Source organism: Thermobia domestica, chromosome 6, assembly GCF_964235325.1.
Source record: "Thermobia domestica chromosome 6, izTheDome1.hap1.1, whole genome shotgun sequence".
NCBI lineage: Eukaryota > Metazoa > Arthropoda > Insecta > Zygentoma > Lepismatidae > Thermobia > Thermobia domestica.
Genome location: NC_137459.1, coordinates 132440341 through 132463903, shown reverse-complemented (window position 1 = coordinate 132463903; position 23563 = coordinate 132440341). Strand labels below are relative to the sequence as shown.

The following is a 23563-nucleotide window of genomic DNA, read 5'->3' as shown; positions in this document are numbered from 1 at the left end:
ATGGATTCAACGTCCGAGGAAGAGGTTCTTTCTTTGATCGTATTAGTGTACTGCAAGCAATAGTTACAGATTCTCTATTTCAAGTTTGAGAATTGAATTTCCATAGTTTGGAAATCTACCGTAGTTTCACACTGTGAAACGAAACTCATTTGCTTAGTTTCCCTTTTCAATTCTTCCGTTGTGGGTAAAAGTAGACTTTCGTGATAATATTTATCTGGCGTTTTGTGCTCCTCAGAGATATAGGTATGACAAGCAAACCCTTTCAGTAAGTGGAAAATGGAATCCTAAACAAGTTTTGAAAACTTGAAAATCATTACGTTAGAAACCAGTTTATCCGGCAGAAGTCCAAGACTTCCAAAGAATAAGAATAATTTTTATATATACATTAGAAAGGAATAGTTAAATACTATTATATCACATTATATCATCTGATTTAACGTGTAATTGATTTCCTCATAGTTTCATTATTTCAAAATATCAATTTATTTGTCACTCTATCAACCGTGGGAAGAAAGAGGGCTTAATTTTGTTCGTTCAAGAAATTTGTGTAAATGTGATAGGTAATAATAATAATAATAATAATAATAATAATAATAATAATGTTTTAAATAAATGATTGTTTTCCAGAATATTTTTCTCAATACGCCGAATCTATTCCTTCTGGAGATACATCGGCAGCTTTGTCGCAAATAGCCAAGGACACCAACGCTTATATTGTAGCAGGATCTATACCAGAGAAGGATTCAGGAAAATTGTACAATACTTGTACAGTGTGGGGTCCAACTGGAAAATTACTAGCTAAACATAGGAAGGTTGTTATTTAATAGTCTTGCATGTTCTACAATTTTTCTGTTTTATCAAAAGTGTTTATTTCGTGTTTTTTTCCTTTCTTTTTTCTTTTTCTTTCTTTTCTTTTCTTTTCTTTTCTTTTTTTTTTGCACATGTTTTATTTTTCCTTTTTCCTTCTTGAACTCTGGAATCCATTTTATTTGGCTTTGTGTACAATTATTTGTTTTGTTAAGTTTTATGTCATTTTCCAATACTCATACTATATAAGTTATGGACCATATGAGTTACTTGAGTTATCATGCGATCCAAACATATTTTTTAGAAGATAGATATATTTCAACGCACATAGAAATGATTAGCTGTTAGCTAAGTTCTAGTTATTTGGTTACTTATTCGGGAACCTATTAGATTTGGAAATAACAGGGTCTAAAATATTTGGTAGATGGACTCTAAAATAATCTTGAAAATTGTCAGTTTTTTCAATTGGCATTTAAAGATCAGAGAAATTACGTAGGTGAATATTTGAAATATGTATGTATACGTTACGTAGTAGGGTTAAAGTTGGAGAAAACGATGAAATAGGACTAGCAGTTTTGAAAAACTTTCCCTTTTTAAGTTTCTACTGTAATTTTTCTTATAGCTCAGTTTCATCCTGCAGTATGTAAATGTAAACTTAATTTTAACGATACGCTAAAGCAAAGCAAAGAAAAAGAAACATAGGTCGTATGAACTGAATGAACATTCTGTGGTGCCATGGTGGCCAATCCATTGATATAAATGCTGGTGTAAGAAGTTCTTAACCTGTACACCAAAGTAACGAGGTGCTTTATCCTATTGCTACCGTATATGAACTGCATGTCACTTAAACTAGGATTATTTTGAAGTCGTAGGATAACCACCTCTTGTAACAGTTCAAAATGTGTGTAGCTGATAACCGTTTCTTCAAAAACAAATGGCCGTATGACATCTCCCCTACAAATGACTCCTTGCACATTTATACTAAGGTGTGTGACTTTTCTGTAATTTCATATGGATTTTCGCTAGCCCAGTAAACACAATTATGTTGATTTATTCGACCTTTGAGCTTAGACGAGGCTTAGACGAGCTTACACTTTTTTTCTCCATTTCATTCTTCTTCGGGCATATTTGTTCCAAAACTGAGAACGATTTTTGGGGAATTTATTTCATTGTGTAGAACGTAACTAAGGTAAGGTTGTATTGTCTTAAGAATGTGTTCTTTGCATATACCGTAACCTATTAAAGTTCATTATTGATGCTCAAATTGATTAGAGTTTACCGTCCTTTTGGACACCGAGGCTATATGAGACGTGGACCTACATCTTAACATAGGATTCAAACCACACGAGCACCCACCAGGAATTGAGTACGGGTCTCCCGCACCGAAGACGCGTACGCTAACCACATAACTACGAGACATCTCGTTAGGATGCTCGAAACTAGCACCATCTAATTATAAATGTATGTTTTTCAGTTATAACTCTGAAGGACTCTAGCTATGTCAGCTAAGTGGTCGAGAACACTCCGACAAAACAAGCGTAAAAATCATAAGAGGTGGCACTGGTACATTCGTGTAACGCCTATCTTGTTAAGTAAAAATTTTGAAGTCGATTTTTCAATCTCCTTCAAGTATATTCTCTTGAGTGTTTAATGTTTGGCTAATTTATACACTCTCATCAGTATTCCATCAATCCACAGATGGACCACTGGCTATATTTCGGAAAATTAACAACTGATTTCCATCTTCAGGCCCAGAAATATGCGCAAGTTTACATCCTCAGCTCTTTCCTCGCATGTGTTCATCAGAAAAGGATACACCTTAGATCACTTCTAGATTAAATAAGTAGACTTCTTTTTCTTCTAAACCTTTTGCTCAGTTTGCTAGAGTCGGTTTTTCGGATCTCTGTCTTCCACTTGTTTCTATCTTAAGTCATATCCACTGTAACACCACACTGTACCACATCGTTTTGCACACAATCTCTTCACTTCTTTGGTCTGCCTCGCGCTCCTTTTCCATTCAGTTCTATAGCATCAAATCATCGAAGTTTACTTTCTTGCAGTGTTTTTACAACTGGTCTCGCCTTTATTGTTCCTCGGATCACTTCATTCTTAATTTTGTCCTTTTGCGTCACTCCACATATTCATCGTAGCATCTTGATCTCCTCAATATACAACTTCTGTTCTCTTGTCTTCGTTGTCCAACTTTCCGCTTCGTATAATATGGCAGGTTTCACTATTGTTCGTAAATTTCCTTTTGAGGCATATTGGTACCCTACGGTCACAAATAATATTGCCACTTCTCCTCATTTCGTCCAACCCCTGCTAATCCTACTGTTTACATCTTCTGTTCCTGTATTTTCCTATAGTATTGACTCCAAGTACTTGAATTTCATCATTACCATCTCTTCCTCATCCAGTCGTATTCTTCTATTTTCGATTATATTCTGGTGATCGGGCAGTGTGAATATTCTGTCTTGGTTTTACTAATTCTAAGCTGTTTGCTTTCCAGTGCTCCTGTCCAGATATCTAATTTGACTTTCAGTGCTGCATTGGTCTCACTCACCAGCATGATGTCGTCTGTAAATATCATATTCCAAGGTGCTAACTCTTGTATATTCTTTGTAAGCTCGTTCATCACAACTGAGAAAGGATATGGGGTAAGACTAGCCCTTGATGAAGTCCCAGTTTAACTGCGAACTCTTCTGTTATTCCACACACGCTATTCACGCCTATCCTACATCCACCATATAATCTTAAATTGAAGAGGTATCGTATTCGGAACACACATTGTTTTCAGTTCCCACCAGACAAGATCCCATGGCACTCTATCATACTCTTTCTTCAGGTATATGAAAACCATATACAGGTCCTTCTTATTCTCTGTACTTTTTCAATACCGTTCTAAATGCAAATATTGCAACCGTTGTCGACTGTCCTGGCATGGAACCGAACTTGTTAAAATCATCACTCCAAAACTGGATTGCTAATGTAATTAATTCGTGTAACACGTTAGCTTGTTTTAAAACACACTTTCTAGAATTCACCACTGCACATTTAATTTAATATGTATACTGCATGTCCTTAAGAACAAATATATTGGTTTCTAGGTAGGAGGACTTAAATAAGGATGTGAAGTTCATTTTCTGGCTTGGCAACAACAATCGCTACGGTTGAAATGCCTCGATATTCAACACCCAAAAGATCTTGTGTGTAAAAGAAAATAAAATATTAGAAGATGATATTGACTCAATTTCTCTCTCTCTCTTCTTATATCTAATTAACAGGTTATCAAAACATCTATTTTAAAAAAGAAAAGAAAGAAAGAAAGTTCCCTTGAAACCTCATCTCACTAGATGGTGTATATGAGGTTAATATGAGTGTAATAACTCAAATATTGGAATTACCAAATGTAATATTGGTACCTGGATAAAGGAATATATAAGAGATCCTGAAGATAATTCTGCTGATCAGGATTATTAAGACATTTACACTCATCCAAACATATTCAGCAGGTTAATGTTTTACACAAATCATATTCACTTACTGTATGCGTTTGAGGCTTTCTGTATTCGGACTAAGAATTGAGGACTACCCAGAATGGAAGCTTGGTTATCGTGATATCCCAGTCTTTGTCTAAGTTCATCAATAAAAAGAACACTTTATTTCAATTTTGTTTGTCGGTTGTGTCCTCACTGAATTGCTCATTTAATAATAATAATAATAATAATAATAATAATAATTAAAATTTCTTAGTAGAAAGTTGAGAAATATCCACCACAAACTTCCTTGTATCGTTGCAAATAGAGGCATATAAATACTTACATTATACATAGTTTTCTTCATTATTCCAGGATACAATTTCATCTATGTCAGTGTTAAGTGGCATTTAATGTTGTTCTTAAACTAGCAGAATGTGCGTTCTTCGCACGGGGAGAATATGGCTCATGGAGATTATTTGAAAAATGTGTACACAATTTTTCTGCTTTCATAATACTTGTTGATGCAGGTTTAGTTTCACTGGGGATACTTAAACCCTCACACAATCAGCCTCTTTTACCTCTTTCAAAGCGGAATTTTAGAGAACACTGACATGTTTTCACTCATTTTAAATGAGAAGTTTATATTCCAAGTTTTATCTCCCTGATATGAGGGGCATGTAAAGTGAAATTCCATCTTTCAGTTTTACGTTGCACGATTATTTCCTATAAGTTAAGAGAGAAGTGTGTTTAATAAAAGTGAATGTTTATGAAAGAGTTAGTAGAATGATAATGTGGGAAGAAACAGTAGAACCCATGAACAGGATGTCCACCACAATCTCTCATGGTCGTGGATCGAACGAGGGACCTCTCGCACCAGAAGTGAGCGTTCTTAAGGGTGTTGTGATTTTTAACATACAATTTGATTCCTCTATGCCTCTTTCCTCCTTAGGATACGCATTTCATTCAAAATGAAATGTTTAAATATCTGAAGAGCCAGTGCTATGTTTAAAAATTCATTTTAAACGGTTGAGGCGGTTTTTCGTGAAAAGGTGACGTAGATCAATTTCATTTTTGTAAATGTAGAAGATTGGTTTTGGTGTATGTAGTAGAAGTATTAATTAAATTTGTATCAGTACATTCCAGGAACTGTGTTTCAATATATACTAAGGTACTAAATTGTTTATGTTAGCAGTTCAGTTTTGGAGTGAATACTAATTTGATTTTTATAAGTTGTTTTTTTCCCTAATGACAACATGTGAGGGGAAAAAACTCGAGAATGTGACCTTAGGTCTTCTGAACCTGACTAAAGGAATCAGTTAATTTCCTTTTACATGTAGCGAATGATTCACTCATTCATTGTTCGTCAGTGCAACGCTAAGGCGAATTTATTAATTAGTCTAATATGTGTTCCACATTGACTTCGCCAAATTATGTTATGCTTGTTCGTGTTGTAAGTTTGTGTATAACAATTAGTAAAAAGCTCCTGTGCGTAAGATAGCTTATATGGATGTTTGCTTGTCGGATGTGAAAGTTATGTGTAGTATTGGATAATTCAATTTATGAAATGCCATTTTGTGCTTCTCACTTACGGACTGTCATATTTATTGATTTTCCAGTCTCGTGGACAAAATTTAACAAATATAAATAACGAAGTCTCGGACTTGAAAAATACGTTACAACCCGTAATAGTGGTAAATGTCATATTTGTTGTTGTTTTTTGTTAGAATTTTATATTTATTTATTTATTTTTAATTCAGCAAATATTATGATTTGCATATCATTGATATATATTTTTTTGTTCCAGGTACATTTGTTTGATATTGACATTCCAGGTGGAATAAGATTTAAGGAATCAGAAGTGTTAAGTGCAGGAAGTGATTTAACCGTAGTTCCAACTCCTTCTTGCACGCTTGGGATAGGAATTTGTTACGACATACGGTTTGCAGAAATGGCCAGAATTTACAGCTCTCTTGGTAAGAGTTATTTCCGAGAAAATGCGATCTGTCAAATTGAGTTCCACCTAGCCTTGTATTTTTCTATAAAGAATTGAAATAATGATTAACCTAATAAACCTAAGGAAAATACTGAAATTAGACAAACTCATTTGATAGGTTTGTACGGAAGTATGTGAGAGCTCATGAACTATCCTCAACATTCATGAACCATCCTCAACAGAGTGGCCATACGATTTCAATAATGCATCTAGTGACTTGATTCAACTAAGCTTTCCAGGTGTCAATGTTCTTTCGTAACATCACCTTAGTTGGTATGAGTATTTCTAGTTCGTTTCGTAACCTGCCACGTTGATATCCGGTATTATGTTTTTTTCTAACATCTTTACTTTGTGTCGAGATGCAGCTGAATCACTTTTTGGCACGCAAAATATTGTAGATACATTCGACTGACGATTACTCACACGTAGAAAGGATAAATCCACTTCATATCATCTACATCCTGTTACCACCTGAATGAGTTTTGCCAAAGACACTCCTAAATTTAATTTTCATTAAATCAGGACTTACTAAAAGCGTTTTCTCTACTCGAAAATGGTAGATAGTCACACTCAAAAACGGTTTAGCCAACTTCATAAAATCATTAGACTTCAGATAATTGAATTTTTCTAAAGTGAGAGGCAGGCTAAAGCGCTTTCACAATTTGAAGAAGAGTAGACCCACCTAGTTCATCAGAATCCTTAGGCTCATTTTGAAGATAATATGTACACTCCCAAAATAAGCGCTCCCACATTTACCCCTTAATTTATATACGTATGATTTTTATTTATTGATTCTGTACTGTCATCATTCACGTAGTAATGTAGAACATTTCAAGTTTATTAGATACTAAAAAGTAGATGAAAAAGTGATTATAAGATTATGTTCGGGTCAAGTTGATGTAAGTATTATAGAAGTGATTACAACTTCGCTACGAATAAAAATACAACAAAGCTAATTACATCACTCAATTTGTGGAAAAAATCTCTACCAAATAGATTTATCATAACGCATAATACTTCATAAAAATTTTGACTCAAATCTAGAAATTAAGTATTTCAATACAGCAACATTACAGGCTTCCCCCCATTCTATAACATGCCTACGGCGTTTGCTTCCGAATTATTGTACCATTCCAATTTTTAGATCTGCTCATTTTCGACCACTCTGTGTTAATTGAAACAAGCTATTACCATCTCAGGGGACATTTATTTGTGTGTCTGTTCCATGATAGCTTTCGCAAAATATATCCCATTTTAATTGAACTTAGTGAGTGCTTACTTTAGACTTAGGAAATAAGCATATTGCTTTTGGGTTGAAATCCATCAGGTATATGAAAGTAAAAGGGGATAAAGTCAACAAAGGGGATAATAGGGGATGAAGTTGGAAATTTACCCATATACATAATACAGTGACAATTTCCCACGATAACTTCAAAATTATTCGGTATGATGCAGTATGTAGCATTAAAATCAGTCAAGCCTGAGGAGGTAAAATTAATAATCTTTCCTAATTTGGAAGTTGTCACATTACTTAGTCATAGAAAGTTAATTTTCTAAGGCAACTTTAGTAAAACTTGTTCGATTTTTATGCAGTACAGTGCATAATTTCACTTACTCTTCTCAGTCATCTCCATTCCATGGGATTGAAATTGGTCAAGAATTTTATGGTAAATTTAGCTCAACCTTAAGATATTTTTAGCATATATTTATATATTTTTTCAAAAAAAAGTCCCCGATTTTTATTAAGCGTAGCATTTTTTATTTGTATTTATTTATTTATTTTGATATTTAAAGAATTGCCCCTGTTGCGTGAGGTTGAAATTAGAGGCAGGGGGCTAATTAAGGTTGCTTTATACGTAACTCCGTTTAACTCTTCCGACGCAAGTATAGTATGAGGCATAAGTCGGTTAACACCCCTGTAGCAAACGAATGGCTTGGTGTTCACACTTGGTTCATGGTATATGTTGTTCGGATGGGTAATTGTAACCGTCCCTTTCCACCTAGTATCGTGAGATCGATCCCAGACCAAGAGCTATTATTATCAAACTGAATAATAATAATAATAATAATAATAATAATAATAATAATAATAATAATAATAATAATAATAACAATAATAATAATAGTTGTTAATCCGAGTCCAACCAAATAACACCTGGTAGAAGGGACTTATAGGGAAAGCCAGGATCGGTCAACATTCATCTCACTCGCGTAGTACAATGCGTTCATTCCAATATTTCCAATACACAAGGAAAATATATACACACAGGGAAAAAATGTCTATTAATATAACAAATAACGGACACCAAAAATTCAATTTTAATAGCAATTTATTTGGTATAACGAAATTGCGGTTGTGTATTTGCAATATCACGTTAGAATAGTGTAAATACACAAGTAACACAACGCAACAATAACTATGATAAATATAGTCAGAATATGTAATTAAAAAAAATTAATAAAAAGAAAATATAATTAAATTACTGTAGATTCGAAATTGAATTTAATTCAGAGAGATATTAACAAGCAACATATAAAAATCCAATTATCTTTCAACTTTATGTATGTATTTTCTTCTCGAATAAAGTTTTCTTGAAAAATTTTCTCCAAAGTCATTAAAGTCAAATCCAGGAATAATATTAATCTGAATTTAGCAACGATGTAAATCTCCACAAAGCAAAGTAATCATAAAAGTCATTAAACCAAACTTTTAAGCGCGCTTCTAATTTGGACACCTTACTTTTCGAAAACTCTGTATATAAATTTAAAATCACTAATATTTCAACGAACATATCACAAGCAATTCTTTCTCAAGATTTGTTTATACATCTATCAATCTCATTCCTAATAAATTTCAAAAAATATTAAATTGCCTCTTTCAATCTTTATAATTCCAAATAGTGGAATTCGAATGTTGAAGAAATTAAAAAAAAAAAAACATTACTCAAAATACGTTTATACATTTGTTAATCGATTTCATCATTAACCTCAAATCATTAGTTTACTAAATTCATTCTCTAAACTCTCCAGAAGTGGTATTCGAATGCTGGAGGAAATGAAAAATAATTCAGGAAATTTTCTATCAATTACGGTCAAAAAAAAAAGATATAAATACGTTAAATAACGCTGCAAGCTGTAAAAGAAATAAGGTTTGGAAATATTGGAATTCAATAGTTAATTCAAATTTCGTGACTTTTTAAGCTCAGATTACTCAACCCTCCAATTTGCATTTAAATAGGGAGAGTCTTAATGGCACGCGAATTGGGAATTGAAGCAGAAATTGCAAATGCAATTCAACCAAGTTTGAGATTCCAAAACACAACCGGACATACATCAATCTGAACGTGACACACATACTAAATGAAAAAGCCAAAAATCACACTCACCTCTTGTGGTTTCGAACTCTCAGTTTACCTTCAGATTTGTGTCTACTCCTCGTCCGGTAATTGAATTTACGTCTGAATCCTTTCTGGACATAAAACAAAATCAGTTTGGTCGGTCACTGCCAGTACTTATGTTTTAGCAATTCTTTGATCAATCCCTTTTGCGCCTTCGTTCCCAAAGCAAAAATAATACTGGAACAAATGATATTTATTTGGTATCTTAAAACCAAACAACCAGAAGGCCAAAAGGAATCAGAATCTATGTGATCAAATGGGTGCTCACACAGCTTAACAGAGCCTTCACTTCACTGTCTTCGCGGGCCACAAAATCGTTGCACAGAAAGAAATATTGTAGAAAAGGCAAGAAAAAGCACAAACTACGAACTGTGCAAGCAATTTCAACCACTTTTTTCACCTTTAAGGTGGGCTGTCATTCGCGCTACAATTTCTCGTAACTGGCTGCCTCACAGAAAGGAGAATAAAAATGCCCGTTTGACAAACCACTAAAAACAGCTATTATGAGTAGCACGAAGACAAAATATAACATTTCCTGTCTCACTGACAACTTTCCTTTTCAGCACACTGGCAAACAACCAAAACATTTTGTCGGTCCACGTCGCTCCAATATTACACTTAGTAACTACACAACGAAACGAAACGAAGACCATATTCTCCTCGATAGGAAAACCTCCCCGTTGGGATAAAGAGCAGCAAGTCAGCAGGGTAAGAATCCTTGGTTGACTTGTTGCTTCAGCGAAGCGTTAACCCGGCCCCTTCGCGATAGCTTTTTCACTTCTCCAGCAGACTTTCCAACTCATCTGAGATAAAAATTACTGTTCCACCTTTTTAATTTTTTTTTTTACTTTTTTTTTTTTTTAAATAAGCTTTTAACCAACAAATTGAACCAAATATGACATTGAATAGTGATTCATAGCGACCCTAACATTACCAGTAAATAAATTATCATAATATACATTATTATTTTTCTTCCAATATTTTTCATTCCTCCTTGTGACGAGTCCATTTTCGTGGGCCTCATACCGGACGAAACATGGACCGTTACAAATCTCCGACCCTTTAAGAAAAATTCCGCTTCCAGAATTTTGACTAATGGATATCTATAAATATACAAAAACAATTAGTAGAACATATACATAATATATACAATAAAATTTATTTATAAGATTTAGAATGAAAATTCAGAATAAATATTCAATAAATAATTTACAAATAATATACAAATACAAAGACTACACATTATATACAAATACTTCAAATTAATATAGTGTGAATGTGCCAATAGTCGTCACTTTTTGATTGCAACTTTGCCTTTTACTTCATAACTTTTAACAGATAGAGGTGAATGCTTAAATTGTACATTGGTTCTAATATTTGTAGCTTATTGTGTGATACAGGATCATTACCTTTGATATAAAACACATAGAACAAAGTTTACAATTAAAACAATCCAAACATGCGAAAAATCCCTATAGTCGTCACAAAAATTCTCAAAGTTGTCACCTTAAACTTCCAGTGTTCGTCACTCTTACAAATTCTTATAGTTCAAGCTTATGCAAGTATTAACGCTTAAGATGAGTGACTAGCATGTAAAAGACGGTCAATATCATCATCACTATCACGCACATCGAAACAATTTTCGCACATGAATTCAACATCTGAATCAGAATCATCCACACCTGGGAAAAATTTTAGCGTGAAAGATTTTGTTGCATTTGATACATGTAGGGTTATCAGTAAGTATTACTAACTCATTACACTTGGCACGTAACTGAGATTCATTTCGTGGCTTTGTAATTGTTGTTTTCTTTCTTGTTTCAGCTTCGAGTCTTTTTCGATTTCTTGCTTCTTGAGAGAGAGATTTTTCTCTCTTCTCACCTTCCTTATTCTCATAGAATTGCTTCCATTCACCAGACGAAACAGCTGATGGGAATCTCTGAGTTGATCTTCTGGTTTTCTTGCGTTCCACCTCTCTTTGCCACCAGAGATGTTTCTTAAACGGAGAAGGAACAGCGACTTGTGATTTGACAAGAGAATCTCCATTAGAACTGCCTTCCTTCACGGGAGTTTGTGACGGTTTAGTTAATATTGGCTCACTTCCCACACTCGCAGACACAGAATCTTTGAGCAGATGATCGCTTATTTCTGCTTTCTTCTTAACTGATTCCCAGATATTGTAGAGATTTTGGTCTTCAGGTCGATAGTAGATTTTCCTCCCAAGACGTCGTTGAATTTAACAACTGTATCATGACCGATTTCATTGTGTAAAACATTAAGAGCCATGTGATATTCTTCGATACTATATTTCTTTGAGATGGTGCTTTGATGTTCGATAGTTTCTCCCCGTGTGTGGTGATCCAAACATTTCGAATAACAACTGCATCTACATTTAAATGGGCAAATCCACACACCTGAAAGCTATTCTTTATCGTCTCCGGTGTGGCTTTAGTTTTTACAACGTCCACTAGAATTGGTGCAAAATCTGCTTTGGTCACTGTTCGATTTGGATTAAGCTTCTGCCAGTCATACTGTTTACTAATAAAGTGAGCAGCATTAAGTTTGGAAATTTCATCAGATTTGCAATTGGTTAATCAAGAATAGAAATAAAACCTGGCATTACTTACTTTGTAGCACTTTTCACCAGGTCTCCCCTCTGCAAAAAGTGACTTCCGGCCATCTGATTTAATTATTTTCTGCAAGGTATCCAGGAGATCGTGCTTTTTCCTTGGAAATCCTTTCTTTGCAAGATCTACCAACAATTTAACAACAATGACCTCTTCTTGTGGTGAAAGTACAGTTTTTGGTCCCATTTTTCTTTGTTCAGACACTTTTCCACTAACTTTATCTGATAACGTCATTCAAGGAACACCAAAAATTGCAGCAGCCTTCTTGATACTAATAGACTTTGACCGTACTTCAGAAATGGCTTTGTGCATCGCATCTTCAGAATATTGTAAAATCTTCCGTCTTTTGGTATTTTCGTCATAGTTACAGCACCTGAAAATATATAAAGAAGAATATTAATATCGTAGGTAAGAAAAAGTCAGGTTCTAAGACGTTTCACCACCTGCCAATAGCTCATAAATAAGCGAGGTAAGATCTTTAAATAAAACGATAGTTAAATTCAAAATTCTGGTACTAATGAAAACATGGCAAAATGAAAGTTAATTTGCTTTTCTTAAAATATTATCTCGTTATAAGACAATTTTAAATTTATACATTTGAAAATCAGTTAATATATGAAACTTCTATAGTTTAATCACCCCGGAGAGGAAACAAGGCAAAATTATCCAAAAGAAATAAATTATTCCTGATTACCCTGTAGTCGTCAACCAATCAACCAGAGATCGTCACCCATATGACGCCCTTTGGAAGGATACAAGATATTGGCGCCAAAATTTTGTAGCTGATACCTTTCACCCCAACAAAAAATTTAAAATGATTTTGAAGCTTCTATTAATATGTTCGTTAAAAAACCCAGTCTTCGGCATATCTGACGAAGTAAGGAAGGTCACAAATTTTCTTAAACCTATAGTCGTCACCCCACTGTTTTTTGTTCAAATATGAATTTCAAAGACAATTGCATGGTAAACATTTAAAAGAGACTTAGGTTGATAAAAATAAATAATTATCTTACCTTTTAGAGCTTCAACTGCGCCGTCCTCTGCTGTTTTTCAACCAGCAGCAACAAGTTTTTTAATTTTCCAAAAACTGCAATTAGCACGCAAAACAACAGCCTTTGCACTTCAACTGAAAACAGAAAACAAAAGACGCCCGACTCGGTGTTAACGCAAGGCGGGCTAAAAACTAAAGCCATAGACGTTAGAGATTAGCCAGCTTGTATTCGTATAATCATGACTTACGCCATCTTATGAACGAATTAATTTGGCCATGACGACCATTAGGGGTATGACGAGAATAGGTGCATTCACCCTAATACACAAATGAATTTAAGAAATTTGGTAATCACGGCCGTAATTACACTAATAAAATACCTATTTACAATTCATTCCTTTACTTAATTCAGACAAATTACCATATTAATAAGATGAATTTCCTATTCTCTCTTCCAGCATTTTATTTAGATAAACTAGTTTCTAGGGACCCGGTAAACTTTTAATTCAGAGACATGGCTCCGTTTGTATGAATCAGGGCTGTCATTCTCATCCGATATTAAAACCGTATTTGGCGTTAAGAACCTCCTAACAGTAAGTGGGCCCTGCTATTTATCAGTTAACGATCTTGCAACCTTATCCTTTAATGAGGATTTAATATGAGTACGAATCAACACTTTATCACCTATGCTGAACACAACTCCACGTCTTCTCTGCATCATGAGTCTCTTTCTCCTGATCCAGCTCTTCTCCATGTACTTCATGGCTTCTAGCCATAAATCTCTGGTAGAATTACCGGCAATATCAGCATCTGTGATGTCCCATCGATTTTCCAGAGGGGTGTAAGAGGGACGTCCTAAGAATATTTCGATTGGGCACATCCTAAGGCCGGCATGCTAACTAATATTTAAGGTATATTGAAGGTCTGGTATCAGGGATGCCCACAAATGTTGTTTATCACAGAAGTACGCTCTTACAGAGGATTTTAAGGTTTTAATAAATCGTTCAGCTGCGTTCCCTTCAGGGTGATAAGGACTAAGGCTAATGTGTCGTATCCCCAAGCCGAACAAGAATTTTTTAAAGAATTCTGAAACAAAAACAGAAGCATTATCTGTCGAAATCGCTTCTGGGTATCCCAATCGGCTGAAGATATCCGACATCTTTTCTAGCACGACAAAGCGGCTAGCGTTGTCAACCCCGATCAGGATGTTACATAGGGCCATATTGCACGACATGGTTGCCATTGCAACCATCTTGGATCCAACTTTGGATTTTTAAATGGGAAGGGGGTCACGTGGGGTATCATGTAACACGAGCTCAATCTCAGGGAAACAGTGGTGCAGTCCATTTTCACCTACCGTTATTAGTTAAGAAGTTATTGCGTCACAAAAGGTGAAAATTTGGCATTACAACATGTTTTGCTCTAACAATCTCAAAACGAATCGAGATCGTGGAGAAGAGTGGTGGACGATGTGCCGGGTGATTGCGGCTGAGTTTAATGCATTCCACCCAGAGAGGGAGCACATCTCACACGTTGCAGTATTCAAGTTGTTGAAGAAGTTCCATGAGACGGGCTCGGTGCACAACAAGGATCGATCTGGACGCACACGGACCGCTGCTGCCGACGACTAGGCGACAGAAGGGTTGGCTACTGTTGTGAAAAGCTCAAAACGCAGTTCTCATCGTGTGGCATCCATAACAGGAATCAGTCAGCGATCAGTGCTACGGGTGCTGCATGTGAACAAGTGGCACCCATACAAGCTGCAACTTCAGCAGCGATTAACAGAGGATGATTCAGGCAGGCGAATGCAGTCTGCTGAATGGGCCACAGAAAGGTATGAGGAGGATCCCATGTTCACCTAGCGTGTTCTTTTCAGTGATGAGGCATTATTTTTCATCCACGGAGAGGTCAGTAAACAAAATCACAGATACTGGAGTGACACAATCCCAGATTGGCGCCAAGACAGCAAAGAGGTGGGTGGGGAAACGGTGATGGTGTGGTGTGGTGTAGAATCTGGGGATGTGCATTATTGGACCGTGCTTCATCCATGGTACCCGGACTGGTAAGAAATATCGTGATCTGTCCGAGGATGATGTGTTCCCTGCTCTCTTGAATGAGGACGGTGATTTCCCATCCTTTTTCCAGCAAGACGGGTCTCCATTTCACTATGCGTTATGTTCACGCCAATGGCTCGATAGACAATTTTCGGAACATTGGATAGGGCGACGGGAACCGATAGAGTGGCCACTACGATCTCTAGATCTTACGCCGCTAGACTTCTTCCTCTGGGGCTATCTGAAGAACCTGGTTTATCAAGATCCCATCCGTGATATCCACTATCTGATGCAGCGAATTCTGCAATGTTGTGAAACCGTCGACCCGGACATAAGGTTGCAAGTCCATACAAATTGGCAGAGACATCTTGCAGTGTGTCTTGGTCAAGAAGGACAGCACATAAAACACATGCTTTAGTGCCAAATTTTCACTCTTTGTGACGCAATAACTCCTGAACCAGTAACGGTAGCTAAAAATGGACTGCACCACTGTTTCCCTGAGATTGAGCTCGTGTTAAATGATACCCCACATGCCCCCTCCCATTTAAAAATCCAAAGTTTGATCCATGCAATATGGTCCACTACCCACCCGAACAATATACACCATGAACCAAGTGTGAACGCCAAGCAGTTCAGGTGCTACACGGGTGTTAACAGACTTATTACTCACCATGTAGTGCACTTTTTCAGTTAATAAATACTGTATTATTATTCTTTTTTTGCGTGTATAGCGCTCACTTCGAAAGTATACGACAGCGGCGGCTGGTACTATATGTTGCATGGTTGTGCAACTGAATTTGTTTAATACTAAAGATATTTTTAAGTATTAAAGTAGTGTATCAGTAAAAAAATAAACCTTTGCTCTTGAGCGCAAAACAGTATTGATGCATTTCTAAAATAAATCAATTAAAAAACTGAAAGAGAGAGAGTGATTTATATTTCCAGTTGCAGTGAGCATTGCCACTGGAAGCAGTACCATTGAGCATATGGCAGCGAGCTCCTATCTCTTAACATGAGAAAGTGGGTTTATTCCTGCGTTGCTGCTATCCTCCTGTATTGCTCCCTTCCAGTTGCACCTTTGTCTGCCACTGGTATATAGTCAGCTTCTGTAATAGTTACGAATTTCTCCCCTTGGCAGCGCTTGACTCAATTGATAAGGTGAGTGAGATATAGACAAGGGTGGTTCGAAAAAAAAGTAATTTTTCTATTTCTTGAACGCTATAGTGCGCAAAAGTTGTCATTGGCATAAACAAGAAAAAACCCAAAAAGAAAACTTTTTATTTACATATCTTCCGGTCCCGCATCGCCGTTGAAATTTTAAAAATCCGGTAAAAACAATAAATTTTTAATATTTTTTCTAAAAGGACTGAATAGTATAGAATGATGACCCTATATAGCATAAAGGTTTCTTCTTTTTTAAGGCTAGCTAACAGCTAGCCACCTCTTAGAGGGATACATCCTCTTTCAGGAAAGGAAGTGAAGGACTGAGGGGAATGAGAAAAGGTGGATGGTTTAAGTGGGGTTAAGTTATTATTATTATTCTTTATTATTCATTATGCCATAGAGACATTATGATCTTTGCGATCATAATCATTCTGTAAGGTGGGATGAAGGTACAACATATAACATATTAATCAGACATTAAATAATAATATGAATTATAACAAAACATCAGTAACACCAGAAAGTGTGGAGATAGAGAAAAATTACGAAAAGGCTTAGAGATGGGAAAGTACAGGTTCTGAGTTAATAAAGTATAATGAGAAATATAAATAGGACTGAATTATAATGGGTATGAGGGATGAGGTGAGGTGCAAAGCACGGCACAACACTTGGGAGAAGTTAGTAAAACAAATTCAGTTATCTTGTACCTAGGGGCGACGCTAGGCTGATGAGGACATGGGGAGCCCTGTTAGTTACAAAGGTAGTCACTGTGCACTATATGTTGGGAAAAGATGCAGAAGTTGATCATGCAAATGATAGTCCTCGAGCAGGGTAAGGTCCGGATGATCAGGGAGAAGTGTGTAACAGTATACTGTAAAGAGGAGATGTAACGGTGTGTGATAATAACGAGAGCGACATGGATGGAGTGCGATGTAGCGCATAGTCTCAAAAAGAAGAGACTGATGATTAGCGTATCGTCCAGCAATAAACTTAAGGCGGAGTGCTTCAAGGTGAAATTTAAGAATCGGGAAGGAGATGCGAGTGTACAGATCACGAGTAGGGCTAGGAAGAGATATGCGAAAGGCAATACGGAATGCATGTCGTTCGAAAATGTCCAGTTGTTTATAGTAGGAGAGTGGAGCGGAGATCCATGCAGGAAAGCCATAGGTGAGTACTGGGCGAAGGAATGTTTTGCAAGTATTCAGTATAAGATGTGCAGATAATCCCCAGGTAGTAGCGGTGAGGCGTTTCAACAGATTTAGTCTATTTGGTCTTGAGAGGTTTTAGATGAGGTGTCCAAGTGAGATGATGATCGAAAACTATTCCAAGATATGTTACTGTTTTAGAAGGCTGAATGGGGGTATCGCTAACTGTTAATGAAAGCAAAGATAGATTTCGATGAACTTTGGATCGTTGTCGGGGCGGTATTAAAATAAAAAATATCCTATTCTGAAGGGGGGGGGGGGGGCGATCGAGTGTCGAAGAAGAAAATGTCTTACCACTGGTCTAATTCCTAGCTCTGTGTCATGATTCTTTATAGTAGAACAGCAGACAAAAAATACGTAGTTACTGAAGAAATGCTAACAAAATCCATATTGTCGGAGGAGAGAGGTGTTTCTGTACTCTAAAGAAAATAAAGCGGAAAATATTTACGGTAGCGATGCGTTCTATTCAGAAAGACTTTGCAAGCAGTATTTCAGATTTCAATGAAGTCATAGAAAAATTTGAAGCTCTAAAAGAACGAAGAAAGACTTTCCATTTTAAAATAATGCATAGTTTACTTAATTAAATAATTTTGTGTAACTACGTGCATGAATATATGCAATTTTCTTGCTTTTTATTCTTCTTTTTGGGTTAACGCCATCATTCATGGCTTACAACACATGCTACATATTCGATTTGTGTAGAAGTTTTGTATATAAATAGTGTATAAACGTATATTAATAGTGGTTGTTTGAAAAAAAAAATGAAATAGCTTATATATTAAATCAATATTAGAGAATACACTTTAATCAATAAATATACAAATAGAGCTTAAAAGGACTTTCCTCTTCATATTTCCTGAATATTTTTTTGAATAAGACTCAAGAATGCTGGGAGAGGGGAACCTTGCGCGTACCTACATACCTTTGATATTGCAATCGGTGCTTCTACAGACCACAAACCGCGCTACTGGTATACGGTGGAAATCGAGGGACTTACACAGAAATGCATATACGCAAATAGAAAGGGAGAGATTGAGATAGGGAGGGAATTTCAGGTTTTCTTGTCTCCAACCATGCCACGTATAGAATGTTGACCGTAAGTGCGACAAAATATCCTCAATTCGTGGGTAGCAAAACTGAATGAGACTTTTTGCTCTAGCTGTTCAGGACAGTTCCGAAGTGCAAGAATGCTACTTGTCAAATATACTTGATGTTATTGTCTCTAAACGTATAAAACAGTCGTAAAGATTAACGCATTTTTTAAAAGTCTTATTGTAATTGCATCTAAACACAAAAGGAACTATTCGAAGTTCTCAGTAAACGAATTTTGAATGGAAAAGACAATATTTTTTCTGAATTTACACTCAGGAAGTTCATAGAGATGCGATAAATTAGAGGATTCTTAGTGTGGATTCTGAAAAGAAACTAATCTTTTCAACTATAAGTTCTTTATATCATTAATCAATCTTAGTAAATTGATTGTGTACAAAATTTGCATTCGCCACTTTAATGATCACATAACCGATTAGTAAATTAACTGATATGATGCATATTTAATAATGAAATAATAACCGTGAACTTACTTAAACAACCATTACGTGACTTTAATCGTATACGTTTCGAGAATCTTGCATCATCACCATCGGTTCGTGTCGGTCATAGTGTACATTATTCTTACTTGCTCGAAATCGTGCCGTAACAGTACATTAAACTGAAATTCAAGTACGTTCTTTAAGAAGGCGCATCAAAGTACTGGAATACTACACCGCAAATTGCAAGCAACAATTAGAGAGCAATTTGTGTATTATTCAACCAGCACAAAAATTCCGATTTTGATTGGGGCGCCAGTGTTTGTTTATCGCAGATCCTGGGCAAGCACATCGAGTCTGGGGAATAGTTGGTTTCTTCGCTGTAGAGTGCCCTCCTCTTTTACGTAGTTTCAGTTCAAATTTTGTAAGTAGCCTGATTTGTTTGCACTTAATAAAGAATGTTATATAGTTGTTATTTAATGTAGGAATAGTTTGTCTCGGAGCCAGCCTGCACTAATGAGATAGCAATGTGTGCATGAAAATTACCAATATGAGAATAACAGCACTATCGCCAGATCTGTGAGTTTCTACATTTATCATGCATTAAGCAGCTTGTATAAAAATCTGTCACTTTTTGGTCGTTTTTATTAAGTACATATTACGAGACAGGAAGAACCTGTAAATGGAGGAATAACGATGTCAGTGATTAATGGATAAGTTGTTTAGTGAAATAAGTGAACGAAACAAGTTTCTGTGGAAAAAGAAAAAGGTGTTACGGATATTTTTCTTCGGTTATTCTAAACAAATTCAGAAATACCAATTATGTTACAATCTTAAATTTATTTTGTTTTTGTGAAAACTGCTTTTGTATTTTTTAAAAAATAATTCAGAGAAAACTAACTGAATTTCAGGGGTGATATATAAGTGGGGAACCTGGAAGAGCCAAGTTCCCCGCTTGAAACTTTACTCCCTCCATCTCAGCAGTAGACGTCTGCATAATATTTTATTCAAAAGACATTTTTGCCCTCTATGAAGTTTCTTTGCGTGTTCCCAGATTCGAAGTTTTACCCTGGACCATAAGAGGATTTTTAAAGAAAAATAGTGTTCAGTATTGTTTTCATATTGCTCTTTCTGTTAGCTAACTTAAGTTTTTGTATTTCAGGATGTCGACTCCTCCTCTATCCTGGAGCATTTAATATGACAACTGGACCGCTTCATTGGGAGTTACTTCAGCGGGCGCGCGCAGTAGATAACCAAGTATATGTTGCAGGCATAGCACCTGCTCGTGACGAAAACGCTAAATATGTATCTTGGGGACACTCAACTATAGTAGATCCATGGGGGAAAATACTTGCTCAGGCTGAAAGCAAGGAAGATATAATTTATGCTGATTTAGGTAAGAACTTTTCAAAATAATTTATTTATTTATTTTAGACTTCAGTTCTCACTACTTAGATACAAACTCAAACTATTTTGATAAATGTATATAGAATGAATATACTGTCTTGGTAAATTCGTATTAAAAATTACAGTAAAATACGTATTTAATCGTAACTTGAGTGATAAGGATGTGAATATTACCTAGGTAGTCGAATGTTCTGTGGATGCTAGTCTCCCGTCCAGAAATCGAATTTACAACTCTATGCCGTAAGGGCAAGGATGCTAATTCAGTTCCTGTACCTACTGGTAGGAGACAAGTTTTTAGAAGACAGAGAGAAGGACTTTTTATTTGTATGTTGATATTTATTAATAAGGAAGAGAGACTTGAAAGGACATCTTATTCCAAACATTTTGTATTGTGCCAGCTGCAAGACTTTTAAATGCTCGAGTTTACTTCCGAAACTGTACTTTAGATACAGACAACTTGACATGTTTGTGAAGTACTGTTGGTAAACTAGCCAAGCTTAGAACACTTCTACATATTGGCTGAGAAATAGAATTCATTTTAACAAGTTAGCGTTAGTTTTTTATTTTTTTTTTTATTTTTCAATATTTTTCTTTTCATAATGTTTTAATGTCAAAATTCTAGGAAACATATTTAAAATTGTTAGAATATTTAATAGAAAATCTGATCTAGTTTCCAGAGTTCTCCATATGATGATAAAATACAGTATAATACACTATAACAATATAGTTTAATAATATATTTACAAAAAATACTTTTTCACCACCACTTCTCAAAACATATTTGATGTATCATGGGTGGTGGACCACAGACATAAACCTGAGGTGATCGTTTGTCGAACTGTGACACACATTCATTGATCTTCCATAGCGTTATCCTGCCTTCGACAAGTTCTGTAGATTTCTCGTGGGAAGCATCACACTAAACACTTCCAAAATACATTGAGACTAGTTTCTGATGAAGGTCAATGGTCAATGGTTGTAATTAAATTGAATAAATATCTTGATAATTATCTACCAAATATTAGACACTAAATATCTTTCTCTTTTACAGACATGAACGTGATAGATGAAATTAGGCAGCAAATTCCTATAACAGTACAACGCAGAGCTGATTTATACGATACAGTTATGAAGTCCTCATCATCATGATTCTAGTCTTTGATGTCAACTTCATGTTGGTTATCAGGGGGTCTGTTTAGAGGGAATGCAAAGATATAAAAGGAAAAAAAAAAAAGATTTAACCTAACATAATAATTGTTGGGAAATTATGTGTAAGGTGGATAAAGTTATTAATTAAAACGGGATCAACCATCATAGTTATAAAACAAACATTTTCGTATATGGTCATGCCTTTCGCTGGTAGTGAGTACATTTTGGGAAATAGCTGTAAGGATTCAAAGAATATTTTATTTCTCTATTTTATATAATGACGTTTATCTAGAAGAATAAACAACCATAGTGTAATTTTTTGGGCGAATAGTAAAAGTGTGGACTGTTCAAGTTTCGTTGACTGGAAAGAAATTTGATGAGGTTCCAGGTATTTTGCAGTGTAACTTTTGAGAGTGTGGAAGAAAAATAAATGGAGAAGAATTTTTCATTTGCTACTGAAAGAAGCAAATAGCACTTTGAAGCTTTCAGGCATAGTATTATCGAGTTTTGGTAACTTTCATATTTGTTATAAAATAACTGATAAGACCAGAAGAGAGTGAACATCTTCACTATAATGTACCAAAATGTCATTCTTATGTAGCCGGTATCAGAAATTACACTGACAACCATTTATATATATATATATATATATATATATATATATACCGTTTGTGTTAGATGATTATATGGCTGGTGTAGTGGCCTAATCAGTGTACACCAACAGATAGAAACCAATTTATCCTGTTTTTGTGTGCAATGTTAGACATTTTTTTTTTTTTTTTGTCTTACATTGAGTTTTGTCTCCTTTAATTTACAGGGAATAGTCGATCTTCCAATCTTTCATATTTATTTATGTCATGAGTGACCCAAAAATGCATATATAGCGAGGGAGACCCGGGTCGGATTCCCGATGGGACCTCATGTGGTTCGGATTCAATTTTAAATTGTAGGTCTAGGTCTTATATACCTCAGTGCTCAAAATGGATACTAAACTCAAAATGAACCAACCAGTCAAAAATGCATATGACATCTTAATTTTTACTTACTTTGTGCAAAAAGACTTATGTTTTCGTTTATACTTCATGCTCCTTGTTTTTGTGTCCTCGAGAATAAATAGGACGTCTGATAACTTTCCAAAAGAAATTCTTAAATCCACTACTGGTGCTATTTATTGAAATGTATTTCTTATATAGATAGTTTTCCAAAATATCTTATAATATTTAGTTTGAATGGAAAACAACATGTTTGCTTCCTGCGAAAGTTTGCAGCGAAATAGTGTGACAAAACCAAAATTGAATTTATGTTAGACTGCGTGAGGTTGCTGCAAAATCTAGATTATATTTGTAAAATGAATACTCTTCGTTCATGCAGTTGGTTTCTTCCAGTTACATTAACAGGAACGTACAATTCTGTAACTAAGTTACTTATTGTGTAGAGGTGGCGGAGTGCTATGAAATCCGTTTCCACTCAGTTAACACGTTTGTTTTTATATTTTTTGAAAAAAAAAAAAAACTGTAAGTACTGTTTTTAAATAAATATATTATTGTCGGTAAATGGTATTTTATTTTTTATATACATTCGTTATATTTACAGAAGAAAACGATGGAATCTTGTAAGTGTAACATCCGCTGTTATGCTCTTCAGGTTAAAGGAGACAGAAAATAAATGCAGGTTAACAATGATCAATGAAATGAAGACAATGAGAATGAATGGGAGAGTTTTGGAAAGCTACGAAGACTATGCCGTTGACTATGAATTCG

General features: G+C 35.4%; 1 protein-coding gene across 1 annotated transcript in view; it reads left to right on the top strand.

Moving 5' to 3' along the window:
* Positions 1-23357, top strand: part of LOC145688216 (omega-amidase NIT2) — a 36746-nt gene extending 13389 nt beyond the window's left edge. The window contains exons 3-6 of the mRNA XM_081762121.1: positions 628-812; positions 6091-6259; positions 20410-20643; positions 21706-23357. Of these exons, the coding sequence (XP_081618247.1) occupies positions 628-812; positions 6091-6259; positions 20410-20643; positions 21706-21803 (686 nt within the window). The 3' untranslated portion in view covers positions 21804-23357. The remainder of the gene's footprint in view (positions 1-627; positions 813-6090; positions 6260-20409; positions 20644-21705) is intronic.
* The last annotated feature ends 206 nt before the right edge of the window (positions 23358-23563 follow it).